This window comes from Tursiops truncatus, chromosome 2, assembly GCF_011762595.2.
Source record: "Tursiops truncatus isolate mTurTru1 chromosome 2, mTurTru1.mat.Y, whole genome shotgun sequence".
NCBI classification, from domain to species: Eukaryota; Metazoa; Chordata; class Mammalia; order Artiodactyla; family Delphinidae; genus Tursiops; species Tursiops truncatus.
Window position 1 is genome coordinate 41,823,693 of NC_047035.1, and position 12,727 is coordinate 41,836,419.

At 38.3% G+C, this 12,727-nt stretch overlaps 1 protein-coding gene across 2 annotated transcripts; it reads left to right on the forward strand.

Moving 5' to 3' along the window:
- The first annotated feature begins 17 nt into the window (after window positions 1-17).
- L3HYPDH (trans-L-3-hydroxyproline dehydratase) lies at window positions 18-12,400 on the forward strand. 2 transcript variants are annotated; one of them, XM_019923310.3, is made up of 5 exons: window positions 18-638; window positions 3,394-3,563; window positions 6,044-6,166; window positions 6,255-6,419; window positions 11,102-12,400. In XM_019923310.3, exons 1-5 carry the CDS (start codon window positions 131-133, stop codon window positions 11,225-11,227), a joined length of 1,092 nt encoding a protein of 363 aa, XP_019778869.1. In that variant the 5' UTR covers window positions 18-130; the 3' UTR covers window positions 11,228-12,400. The 2 variants fall into 2 exon arrangements, with proteins under 2 accessions (XP_019778869.1, XP_004322013.1); XM_004321965.4 differs by having other exon boundaries at window positions 22-638; window positions 6,255-6,392.
- The last annotated feature ends 327 nt before the right edge of the window (window positions 12,401-12,727 follow it).

Here is a 12,727-nt window from a genome sequence, read left to right on the forward strand (position 1 = left end):
GGGCTTCCGGGTCTCGGCTCGAAGGCCCCGCCCTTCAGGTGGCGCTGCGGCCTGGCCCTCTGGCGGGGAGGAGGCGGGTTGGAAACGCGAGCGGCTGTGCGGTTGTCGATTCCCCATCTGAACGCAGACGATGGCGAGCCCGCCGGGTGTGCCCCGGCTGCCTCCGCACGACACGAGGACGCCGGCTCTGTCGGTGGTGGACATGCACACGGGCGGCGAGCCTCTGCGCATCGTGCTGGCTGGGTGTCCGGAGGTGGTCGGCCCCACGCTGCTGGCCAAGCAGCGCTACATGCGCCAGCACCTCGACCACGTGCGGCGACGGCTGATGTTCGAGCCCCGGGGGCACCGGGACATGTACGGGGCTGTGCTGGTGCCGAGCGAGCTGCCTGGCGCGCACCTGGGCGTCCTGTTCCTGCACAACGAGGGCTACAGTTCCATGTGCGGCCACGCGGTGCTGGCTCTGGGCCGGTTCGCGCTCGACTTCGGGCTGGTGCCAGCGCCCCCCGCCGGCGCCCGCGAGGCCCTGGTCAACATCCACTGCCCGTGCGGGCTGGTAGCCGCCTTCGTGGAGTGCGAGGGCGGCCGCAGTGGCGGCCCGGTGCGCTTCCACAGCGTCCCGGCCTTCGCGCTGGCCACAGGTAACCGGCGGGACCCTTCCGGCCCTGCAGCCCAGGACCCAACTAATTACACTGCTCTCTTGGCTGGAACCCACGCACCGCAACTAACCCTCCCCACAAAGCCTTTACAATCAGTAAAAAGGTAATTCTAAATAACTGTAAGTGTGTGTCAGCACCTTGCCCTTGCGAATTTGTTTGGTGCATGCAATTTGATTGCCCCGCAGATCTATCCGTCTGTGGTTTGGGGAGAGTCTTGAGGGGTACAGAATTCCGTGCTTCCCATACTCAGCGACTCATTCTCCACTCGTCAGGCATTCCTAGAGATTTCACAGTTGGGTAAGGCAAGGTCCACTAGGGTCAAGGAAAGTGCAAAGAACCGGAGCTCCAGGCTGGCTAGAATATGATTGCTAGACACATTATTACACCCTGACAAGTTAGTAAACACGTTACTAAAAGTCATCTGTAAAAATTGCCTTTCCCACTTATTGGGGGAAGAATTAAATATTTTCGAGAAGATACAGATGTTGCTGGTCTAATTCTTTAAGAACAGGTACAGACATTGCCTGGGTCCAAATCCTGACACACCCTTAAAGCTATGCGAACTTAGTCAAATTACTGACGCCCTCCGTGTCCATTGTATCTTCATTTGTTATCTCATTGAGGTTTTTTTGAGGATTTAATGAGTATACAAGGTACTTAGAATTTTTAAAAAACATCTTCCTAGACATAGAAAGACTGCAGAATACATAGGGTTGCTAGTTACAGTTCTCTAGGCGTGCAGAGCCTTTAAAAGGCTTTGGTGGGTTCTCTAGTACAGAGCCTGTATGTCATGTAAAACAGTGTAACTATTCATCCTTACAAAGAGGGAGATTGCTACAAATTCCATCAGCAAAGGCTGAATTCTATCAAGATGCTTTAGTAGTCTGACTGGAAGTGAGCTGGGAGCTAATTTAGTCAATCCAGCAATAGGGTTATCATTCCTTTTCTTCAAAGTCTTCCAGCTGTGCAAATCATTCCGTTAATTTGATCTTGATCCTCCTCGTGGATTTGGGTTCAAGTTTAGCCTGATTATAAATGTTATGAATGATGCAGTAATAGCCCAGGTGTTTGAGAGTCTTAGAATACCTCAGGCAGCTGAAACACACAAGTTGATAAAGAATGCCACTGGGCAAACTGATGCCAGTTTCCCAGAAAGAATGGTGTCACGTCCGGATTGGGAGGGAACTTGAGGGAGACAGGAATTTATGTTAGGATTACATCTTTAAAAACCTCAGCAGTTAACTAGCTTGGCTACCTGATTTCCCCTTAGGCCACCCCAGCAGCAGATTAGAAGCACTCTAGATTTTGTGGGAAATGACAGCTGGCAGCAGGATCGCCAACTACGTACATCATAGTTTGGGGTTGGTTAGGGCAGGGGCAGTCAACCCCACAAGCACAGTAGTTCCTGAAAGCATCACTGTGTGACCATACTATAATCAGTGGGCATTAATGGTCACTTTGAGCCATTAAGAAAACGAAATCCTTAAATTCTCTACTTTGAAAATTGCATAAAAGGCAGATGGGTAGTGTCCAAGATCACGGCTCTGCCCCTCCCCATCTCTGTGACCTTGTGGAAGGGATTCCATGCCTCAATGTCATCTATAAAATGAGGATGACAGCAGTCCCTACCTCAGGATTGCTGAGTTCATCTCCACTCCACCCAGCTAACATGAAGACTCTTTAGTTTTATTCACTGTATTTAAGTGCTAGAACAGTACACAGTCAGTGACTATTTGTTGTGTAAATAAATGAAATTCAGAGAAGAATATGCTGATTGGCAAATGTAAATATCTGTCCTCTTAAGAGCCCTGTTCCAGTTGGAAGTTAAACTTTTGGCTTTAATATTAACATTTATTGTATTCCTAAGCTGTGCCCACTGTTCCCCACACATTATCACATGGAATTCTCAAAACAATCCCTTTAGGACAGAAACAGCAATTCCATTTTACGCATGAGGACTTCAAGGCCACACTTAGCTTTCCCCATTCTGGCAGTCCCACATTTCCATCTATTTCCTGAGTCTCCTTTCATTAAACCTGCTTTTCATGTTGCATCAGCATCAAGATAAAGACATTTTTGATTCACTTTTGCTCTTAAGTTCCACAGGTGTGTTTTATTCCTTTGATTATAAACTTGCTCTGTTTTGACACATCATGTGTTAAAAGGGTCCTGTGGTTCTACTCTAACTGGTAGCCCCCTGGTATCTTTGTATGACTCACTGTGCAAACTCAGGAATACAAGAACTATTTTATTTTTCACAACTTAATTTCGGAATTTGAGACCCCTCTCTGCCCTGTTGGTTGACTTAGCTTCATCCTTCCACAGGCTGGCCCCTTTTTTGATAATTGCATGAGAGGCACCTACATTTTCCTTCATAGTTTTCACACATTCATGTCCCAGAATTTCCTCTCTCTCTGCCTCTATGATGTTTTCTAGAAAAGATCTTCAGAATAGTTAACAAAATATGTATGTATGATTTAGGAAAAACATGGCATTCATGTTCTAAAACTTATACAAACCTCATTAACTTAAAAATAGAAAGATGTACTGAGCTAAAGGTCTATTATTAATTACATGATGCATACTCATTTTGAAAATGGATTTTTGCTCCATTCCTTTTTACAACAGGAAAAAATACCCCCACCCCAACCCCCAGAAATACACATATATTTAAAATGCTGTGAATTTTATTGCTGAAATACTAAAACAAACTTATTTTCAAACACATCTTTTTTAGATCTCCTAGTGGATGTTCCCGGTCATGGAAAGGTGGTGGTGGACATTGCATATGGTGGCGCGTTTTATGCGTTTGTTAGTGCTGAAAAGTTAGGACTTGATGTTTGTTCCACAAAGACAAGGGACCTCATGGATGCAGCAAGTGCAGTGACAGAAGCAGTGAAAGCTCAGGTCAGTACAGATGCTGCTATCATAGCAGATACCCTCCTCTGTGACATGGAGGGGATAAAAATGACATGTCTATACAGAAAATTAAATATCTCTGAGTTCAAATTATCAGTAGTACTAAGAATAGGGTACTGGTTATAATCTTAGACTCTAGAGCAAGACTACCTGGTAGTTGTAGTTTTGCTACTTGTAGTTTTTATAACCTTGAACAAGTTACATAACTTCCATGTGCCTCAGTTTTCCTAGCTGTAAATGGAAATTATGAAATACTTGCTTCATAGGGAGTTGTAAGAATAAGTCAATATGTGTAAAGGACTTAGAATAGTGCCTAGCCATAGTAAATGTTCAATAAATGGTAACTACTATTAACTTTAATAATACATAATAATAATATAATTTGTGGTTACTTAAACATAGAAAATGTATTATATAATATTCCACTAATTTGAAATGCTTTGATATATGTGGTCATTCTGCAAACCTTGAAAATAATGAATGTAAAATATAGCTTACAAAATAGATTTCATTAAATCTGATCAGACTTTCTCTTATTTCACAGAGAACATTAATTCCTAGTTAGTGAATTTTTCCTATATTGCTAAGAAGTTACTTAAATAACCACTCAAGTAACTCTAGTTTGGCTTGGGAAAACTATTGTTATAAAATCAGTTTAGATAATAAATAATTCTAGAATATTCTTTCCTTTCTAGCACAAGTGTGCCTTTTACCTAATTGGGACCTATATATAAAACTCAATTTTACCTAACTGGGATCTATATATAAAACTCATATACATATTTTAGCATATGAGAATTTATCATTCTAAGTAAAAAATAACTTAGGAAAGATAGAATCTAATATACTTCTACTAATTATTTATGGGCCTATTTAACATATCTGAGGCTTTATTTTAATATAATAACTTAAATAACAAAATGAATATATACCATATCCCTGTTCTAAATTATCATCTTTCCAGGACTGTCAATACCAATATGTAGAATTATTTTATCATAGTAACTTCTGAAACTCTGAATTTACATCCATTTTCTGTTCTAGTAAGCAGACAGCTAATAGTTTAACAGTTTGACACAAAATAATTTGACCTTATTTTTAATAAAATCAAGAGAAAAAGGCATTGTTTTCTTAATAAAAGGAGTCATTTTGAAGTTCTCAAAGCTAGAACTTCTCACCAAGGTGGCAAGGGGTGGACTTTGAGGGAGGAAGGATTCTGAAAAAAATATGAGTAATTCTGTCAGTGGTGAAGCAGGCAGTAGGACTACTTTGTGAATTGCTGATTATTCATACTGCTAATGCAGATTTAGGCAAAGGCCATTTGCCGGGAGGAGGGAACTAAAGTAAATATAAAATAAATTCATCTTTGTCCTTTTAGCAAACATTTACCAAGGACTTATTGTATGTCGGACACCATGCTAGATGCTGGAGACCCAGAGGAAGACCAAACCCCACGACCTTCAAGGAGCTCAGTCTAGTGGGGGAAGCATCCCTGTGGGCAGTGTGATGTACTGGTGCTATTGTGGAGGTGGGGCATAGGGGCTTTAAGAGGTCAGAGAACAAAGATCCAATATACGGGCCTCTTTAACTGGGTTATAGATGGACTCTTTGGATTTTAAGAATCCAAATCTCTTCAACTGCTTTAAATGACAGGTAAGTGGTAGTGGAATATACTAACTGTAAGGATACAATGGAAGTAAGGTTATAGTAATCTCAGCCAAGCTACCAGGCATTACAGGAATCCAGAAGTTAAACAACCAGACCTCCCAAGTTCAGGAAGCATCGCACATTTGGACCTGACCAAGCTTTACCACTGACGTGACCTAGCTCCCCTGCCAGTGCCTGCTTCTCTCTGTGTGTACCTGCTGCTTTTTATGATACTGACTTCATCCTTTCTAAGTCTTTTTTGACCCATCCAATTATTTCTCTTACCTAATAGCTTCTGCATCCTTATACTTTTTGCTTGCTCATGGCCTCTGACAGTTCTTGTATCTATCAGTGGTATTAATTTCAGCTCTAGATACTCATTGCTTGATTTTTCTACATTATCCCCTTCAAGTTCCTGAGGGTGAGAGTAGGATTGCCTTAGCTCCTCCTGCTTGAGCAGCCATGGGTGGCCTGTGAATTGACCATCCTGGGGTCAGTGCTGGGGTCAGCGGTTAAAAGAGTATGTGTTTTGGGAGGTATGTGTATAAAATAGGACTGTTCCTTTAGTAGAGGCTATGTGCAGGCCGACTTCCTTAGAAAGGGCTCAAAGTTACGATAAAAATCATAACTTCCAACAAAACTATCTTTATTCATCTAGAGAAAGACATAATTTCTAGTATTTAGTGCTGTGACCCAAAAAATATTTTTTAAATGATAAAGATGGAAAAATTATGTCTGAGTACCCCATATATGTTATTTAAAAGATAAGTTTGAATGAAAATATTTATTTTATGTGTGGTTGATAATTATTTTATTTACAGTTTAAAATTAATCATCCTGACAGCGAAGACCTTGCCTTTCTATATGGAACTATATTAACAGATGGAAAAGACGCTTATAGTGAGGAACCAACCACGAACATCTGTGTGTTTGCAGATGAACAGGTATTAAAACTGGAATTTTTAGGCACACAGCCAGGTAATATGGAACTAGAACACTGTGAACACTCTCATCTTCATTTATTCTGCGCAGGTTGACAGAAGTCCTACCGGCTCAGGAGTGACAGCCCGAATTGCCCTACAGTATTACAAAGGGCTTCTAGAACTGAACCAGACCAGAGCCTTTAAAAGCAGTGCAACCGGCTCAGTATTCACAGGGAAGGCTGTGAGGGTGAGTGGCACCCTTAGCTTCTCATTTGTAAGTATGTTACTTTTGAGACTGTGGAGAACTAAGGTGGGTGTTACATAAGTTTTTCACTTAGCTCTTAGAAGAGAATTTTAAGACAGGCCTGAAAAAACTTCCGTTCAGCTAGGATATTGGTTTTCAAAGTGTGGAAAGGACCTTGAGGTCCTATCCATGGGTCCACAAAATCAAAGATATATTCATAATAATACTGAGACGTTGCTTCCTTTTCACTTTCATTCTCTCACAAATGTACAGTGGAGTTCTCCAGGAGCTACATGATGGGTGGTATACCAACTGATTGAATGCAGAAACAAATACAAGAAACTAGCTGCCTTTTGTTATGCCAGACATTAAAGAGATTTGCAAAAATGTAAAAAATGCCATATTTCTCATTAATTTTTTTTTGTTTTGGCAGATATAGTTATTTTCACAAAAATTTGTTTATGACAAAATGTAATCGGTTTATTATTTTTAAATGCATTAATGAACAAATATCTTTTTTTTTGAATTTTAGAATTTTATTTACTGTTTTTATACAGCAGGTTCTTAACAAATATCTTTAATTCCCAATATAGAAAATATTAATTGATATAACTGAAATAAACAAAAACTCTTTGAGGTCCTAAAATCTTTTTAAATTGAAGTATAGTTGATTTACAGTATTTTGTTAGTTTCAGGTATACAACATAGTGATTCAGTATTTTTGCAGATTATATTTCACTGTAGGTTATTATGAGATGTTGGGTATAATTCCCTGTGCTATACAGTATATCCTTGTTGCTTATCTATTTTATAGATAGTCGTTTGTATCTGTTAATCCCATACCCCTAATTTGTCCCTACCCTCTTTCCTTTCCCCTTTGGTAAGCACAAGTTTGTTTTCTATATCTGTGAGTATGTTTCTGTTTCACATATACATTTATTTGTATTATTTTTTAGATTCTACAAATAAGTGATATCATATAGTATTTGTGTTTTTCTGTCTGGCTTTCACTAAGCACAATATTCTCTCCATCCACGTTAATAATAATAATGGCATCCATAATAATGGCATTATTTCACTGTTTTTTGTGGCTGAGTAATATTCCATTGTGTGTGTGTGTGTGTGTGTGTGTGTGTGTGTGTGTGTGTGTGTACACCACATCTTTTTAATCCAATCATCTGTTGATGGACACTTGGGTTGCTTTCCCATCTTGGCTCTTGTAAATAGTGCTGCTATGAACATTGGGGTGCATGCATGTTTTTGCATTAGTGTTTTCATTTTTTCAGATATATACCCAGGAGTAGAATTTTTTGAGGAACCTCTGTATTGTCTTCCATAGTGGCTGCACCAGCTTACATCCCTACCAACAGTATAGGAGGGTTCCCTTTTCTCCACATCCTCACCAACATTTGTTATTTGTAGACTTTTTGATGACAGCCATGTTGATTGGTGTGAGGTGGTACCTCATTGTGGTTTTGATTTGCATTTCTCTAACAATTTCATGTGCCTGTTAGCCATTTGTATGTCTTCTTTGGAAAAATGTCTATTCAAGTCTTCTGCCCATTTTTTTTTAAAGATTTTTTGATGTGGATCGTTTTTTAAGTCTTTATTGAGTTTGTTACAATATTGCTTCTGTTTTATGTTTTGGTTTATTTGCCCTGAGGCATGTGGGATCTTAGCTCCCCTACCAGGGATCAAGCCCACACCCCCTGCATTGGAAGGCAAAGTCTTAACCACTGGATGACCAGGGAAGTCCCTTCTGCCCATTTTTTGATTGGATTGTTTGGGTTTTTTGATATTGAATTGTATGAGCTATTTGTACATTTTGGAAATTAAGCCCTTGTTGTTCACATCATTTGCAAGTATTTTCTCCCATTCCATAGGTTGTCTATTTGTTTTATTGATGGTTTCCTTTGCTGTGCAAAAGCCTTTAAGTTTAATTAGGCCCCATTTGTTTATTTTTGCTTTTATTTCTTTTGCCTTAGGAGACAGATCCAAGAAAATATTGCTACTACTTATGTCAAAGAGTGCCTATGTTCTCTTCTTCCAGATTTCCCAGCACTACTTATTGAAGAGACTGTCTTTTCTCCATTGTATATTCTTGCCTCCTTTGTCGTGTGTTGACTGTAGGTGTGTGGCTTTGTTTCTGGGCTCTCTATTCTGTTCCATTGATTTATTTGTCTGTTTTTGTGCCAATACCATGCTGTTTTGACTACTATACCTTTGTAGTATAGTCCAAAGTCTGGGAGGGTTATACCTCCAGCTTCATTCTTTTTTCTCAGGATTGGGGGCTTTTATGGTTCCATATATATTTTAGGATTCTTTGTTCTGGTTCCGTGAAAAGTGGCCTGGGTATTTTGATAGAGGTTGCATTAAATCTGTAGATTGCTTTGGGTAGTATGGCCATTTTAATAATATTATTTCTTCCAATCCAAGAGCATGGGATATCTTTTCATTTGTTTAAATCATCTTCAGTTTCCTTCATCAGTGTTTTATAGTTTTCAGCATATAGGTCTTTCACCTCCTTGGTTAAGTTTATTCCTAGGTATTATTTTTTTGACCTGATTTTAAATGGGATTGTTTTTTACTTTCTGATATTTCATTATTGGTGTGTAGAAACGTGACCGATTTTTGTATATTAATCTTGTATCCTGCAACCTTGGTGAATTTATTTATTAGTTCTAATAGTTTTAGAGGGAGACATTGGGGTTTACTATATAGATTATCATGTCATCTGCAAATAGTGACAGTTTTACCTCTTCCTTTCCAATATGGATAACTTTTATTTCTTTTTCTTGTCTGATTGCTATGGCTAGGATTTCCAATACTAGGTTAAATAGAAGTGGTAAAAGTGGGCATCCTTGTCTAGTTCCTAAATTTAGTGGGAAGTCTTTCAGCTTTTCACCATTGAGTATTATACTAGCTGTGGGTTTGTCATAAATGGCCCTTATTATGTTGAGATATGTTCTCACTATACCCACTTTGATGAGAGTTTTTAATCATGAATGGATGTTGAATTTTGTTGAATGCTTTTTCTGCATCTGTTGAGATGATTATGTGGTTTTTGTCTTTCCTTTTGTTAATGTAGTATATATCACAGTGATCGATTTGTATATGTTGAACCATCCTTGTGACCCTGGTATAAATCCAGCTTGATCATGGTGTATGATCCTTTTTATGCATTCCTGGATTTGGTTTGCTAATATTTTGTTGAGGATTTTTGCATCTATATTCATCAAAGATATTGGCCTGTAATTTTCTTTTTTAAGTGTCTTTGTCTGGTTTTGGTATCAGGGTAATGGTGGGTGAGGTCCTCAAATCTTAGGGTATAAAGGGATCCTGAGACCAAAATGTTTGAGAACCATTGAATTAGGGTTTGGATTTTTTTTTGTTTTTATTCTATAGGAATGTTCCATTTTATATAATAAGATGTGAAAGTCCTGAAAAGTTGTGGAAAGTATTTTTGTAACGGAATCAAATTATAAATGAGCTAACAGCTAATTAATGAATTTACTCATAGTAGTAAGTAAAATCTACTGTAGTATGATTAAATTGCATCTAATAAATGAATCTACTCACAAAGAGTCCTTTAATATAGCAGATAACTTATCCTAATAAAGAGTTTTTTCCCCTAATGTAGCTGTTTTTAAAGTTTGTTCTTTTCTGAATATGGAATTTGCTTTAAGTTAGGGATTCATATATAATACGCTGATCTTATGGGATATGAAACCATTTATGTTATATGCAAAAACTTGGAATACGTTATCTTCAAGTCTGAGACTCGACAAAATAATAATCGACAATTGGGTGCTTGACTATGTGTCAATTTCCAAGCTAAGCACTTCACATATACCGTCTCTTTTAATTCTCCCAAGAATCCTCTGAGGTCAGTAATGTTATCATCCTTTTTTCACAAGTGATAAAATGGAGAATTAGAGTTTAGATAATTTGCCAGAGGTCAAACAGACAGGTAACAGAGCCAGACTATGCATGTGGGTCCCTCTGAGCAGAGCCTGTACTGTTAACCACCATATTTTCTTGCTCTTAGGCAAACGTTTGATGCAGATGGGCAGTTTCACCCACGTGAGAGTGAACTCAACTCTCAACCACCCACTAATGATGACTCCCAAAGCTTCATCCCTACCATGCTTACCTGTGCCTCTCTCCTGAGTCTGACACTGTCCACTAAACTCATCTCAAGATGATTGTCTCAGAGATATTTCAAACTCAACTTGTTTACAAGTTCTTCCTTCCTAAATGTGTTCTTCCTGTCTCATTCCCCATCTCAGCTAATGGTGGCGCCAGCTTCACTTCCAAGCTAGAAACTATGGTCATATTTAACTCATCTCTATTTCTCACCTCCTACGTACATCAGTCCCCAGGTCTATCAATTCTGCCTCCAAAGTATCTCTATATTTTGTTCTCCATTCTCTAAAAACTGCCCTCCTGTCTCTAGATTTAATTGATGAATTAAGGTTCCTCTTAACGGATTGCTGGGTTTCTAGTCTCTCTCCTCTCCAATTTGTTCCCTACTTTACAGCTAAACTAAATAAAAAACACAAATCCAGTCACTTACCTTAAAAACCTCCCATTGCCTATATGATTAACTCTTGGGTTCTCTTTAAAATGATAAAAATTGAGAATACAACTTTTAGGCTAGATAAACTATGAGGGCAGTATCTTGATATTCTCCTTTTACCTTCTTTTTTCAGGAAGTAAAATGTGGTGATTTTAAAGCTGTTATAGTGGAAGTATCTGGACAAGCCCATTACACAGGTACAGCAAACTTTATAGTAGAAGATGATGACCCACTGAGGGATGGATTTCTTCTCAAATGACTTATATGACTTTTAAGGGCTTTCTTTAAATTGTTATCATAAGTAAATTTTCTCTGAATTACGTGGAAAACTGTATCCAAATTGTACATGTAAGCCAACTAACATTCTTCTTAAAATAATACACTGTGGTTAAATATAAAGTCATTATTCCTGTTTATACATGTGTATTGGTATATTGCTTATAGAATACAAAATGCAGAATACTTTTCTAATTATTAACATATCAGGTAAAATTAAAACCTTAGTTCTTGTTACTTTTAAATATTCCTCTGTGGTAATTACTATAATATTCTGTTTTAAATGCTCTTTGAGTAATAGCTTCAATTGTAGCCCTCACAGCAATGAGTCTTACAAGTTCATTATTTTAGTCTTCCAGTTTTTGAGTAAAATAATGCCCTCTCTCTAAGCAGCATGCAAGGGAGACAGCTTATTATAAAGTCCTCAACACTTAGCAGTCATAAACTGGGAAGTAATGGGGTGGTCAGCTTCTCTGGGTGAGAGTTGTTGTAGCTGCTGCAGGGATGTCCTCTGTGCTGCAGAGCCCAGCTCCTATACCCATAAACTCGTGAGAGAAGATCAAGAATCAGGCTTTTGATACATCTTTAAGGCTCTTATAAAAGGGGTTGTTTATTGCATTACTGAAGTATAGGTACACAGTAGGAGTCAATCAATAAATCTCTACAGTGGGGCAAGTCAACATACTCTGCCAACTACATGCCAGGTAATTTAAAACATGAAGGACATGTTAACTATTGGCGTTCTTGCTAGTTAATTGTGAACCTGTTAAAAAATAAAATTTGATCATTATCAGTCATTATAAAATGAAGTATTAAAAATTATTCACCATGTGATTTTCTCAATATTCAGTAGACTTTTTTTCTGGTGGGTGGGGGGTATTTTCTCAGTTTATTTTAGATTCATTGTTTTGACCTTAATTTGTGCTCTGAACTCTGTCAGCCTTGAATCAGTATACTCTTTTTTGAGGTAATAGTATTTCTTTTTTTGAGCATACAGTGAAATAATCAATTCATTTCAACTGGCTGTATCATCCAGCAAGTCTGTGTAGACCCAGTTATTAGGTCTCTGATTGAATTACCTGACCAAAAGGAAGGCTGTAAAGTTAATGTTCTTGATTTCCCTATTAAATACACAAAAACTAATGTTTTCCATTCATTATCTCTTAAAATCTGTGGTAAAAAATTCCCTTACCTCCAAAAAATAACACTAAATATGACCAAGAAATTTCCTACAGATTAGGGAGATATGCTGTACTTTATTTTAATAGAAATAGAACCACTATTTGCTCTCTAAATTTCACAAGTCACATTAATTTGAAGAAAAAAAGACACATAGATTGTTTAGAAGTTTATAGCATTTTGTAATGTGCACACACATCTCCCCTGCTCTAACGAGGTACACTGTGAAATTTGATTATTATTCTATGGCCACCGAGGGTGGGGAGTATTTCATCACTGACATTCTTTAGAATTCTTAGCACAT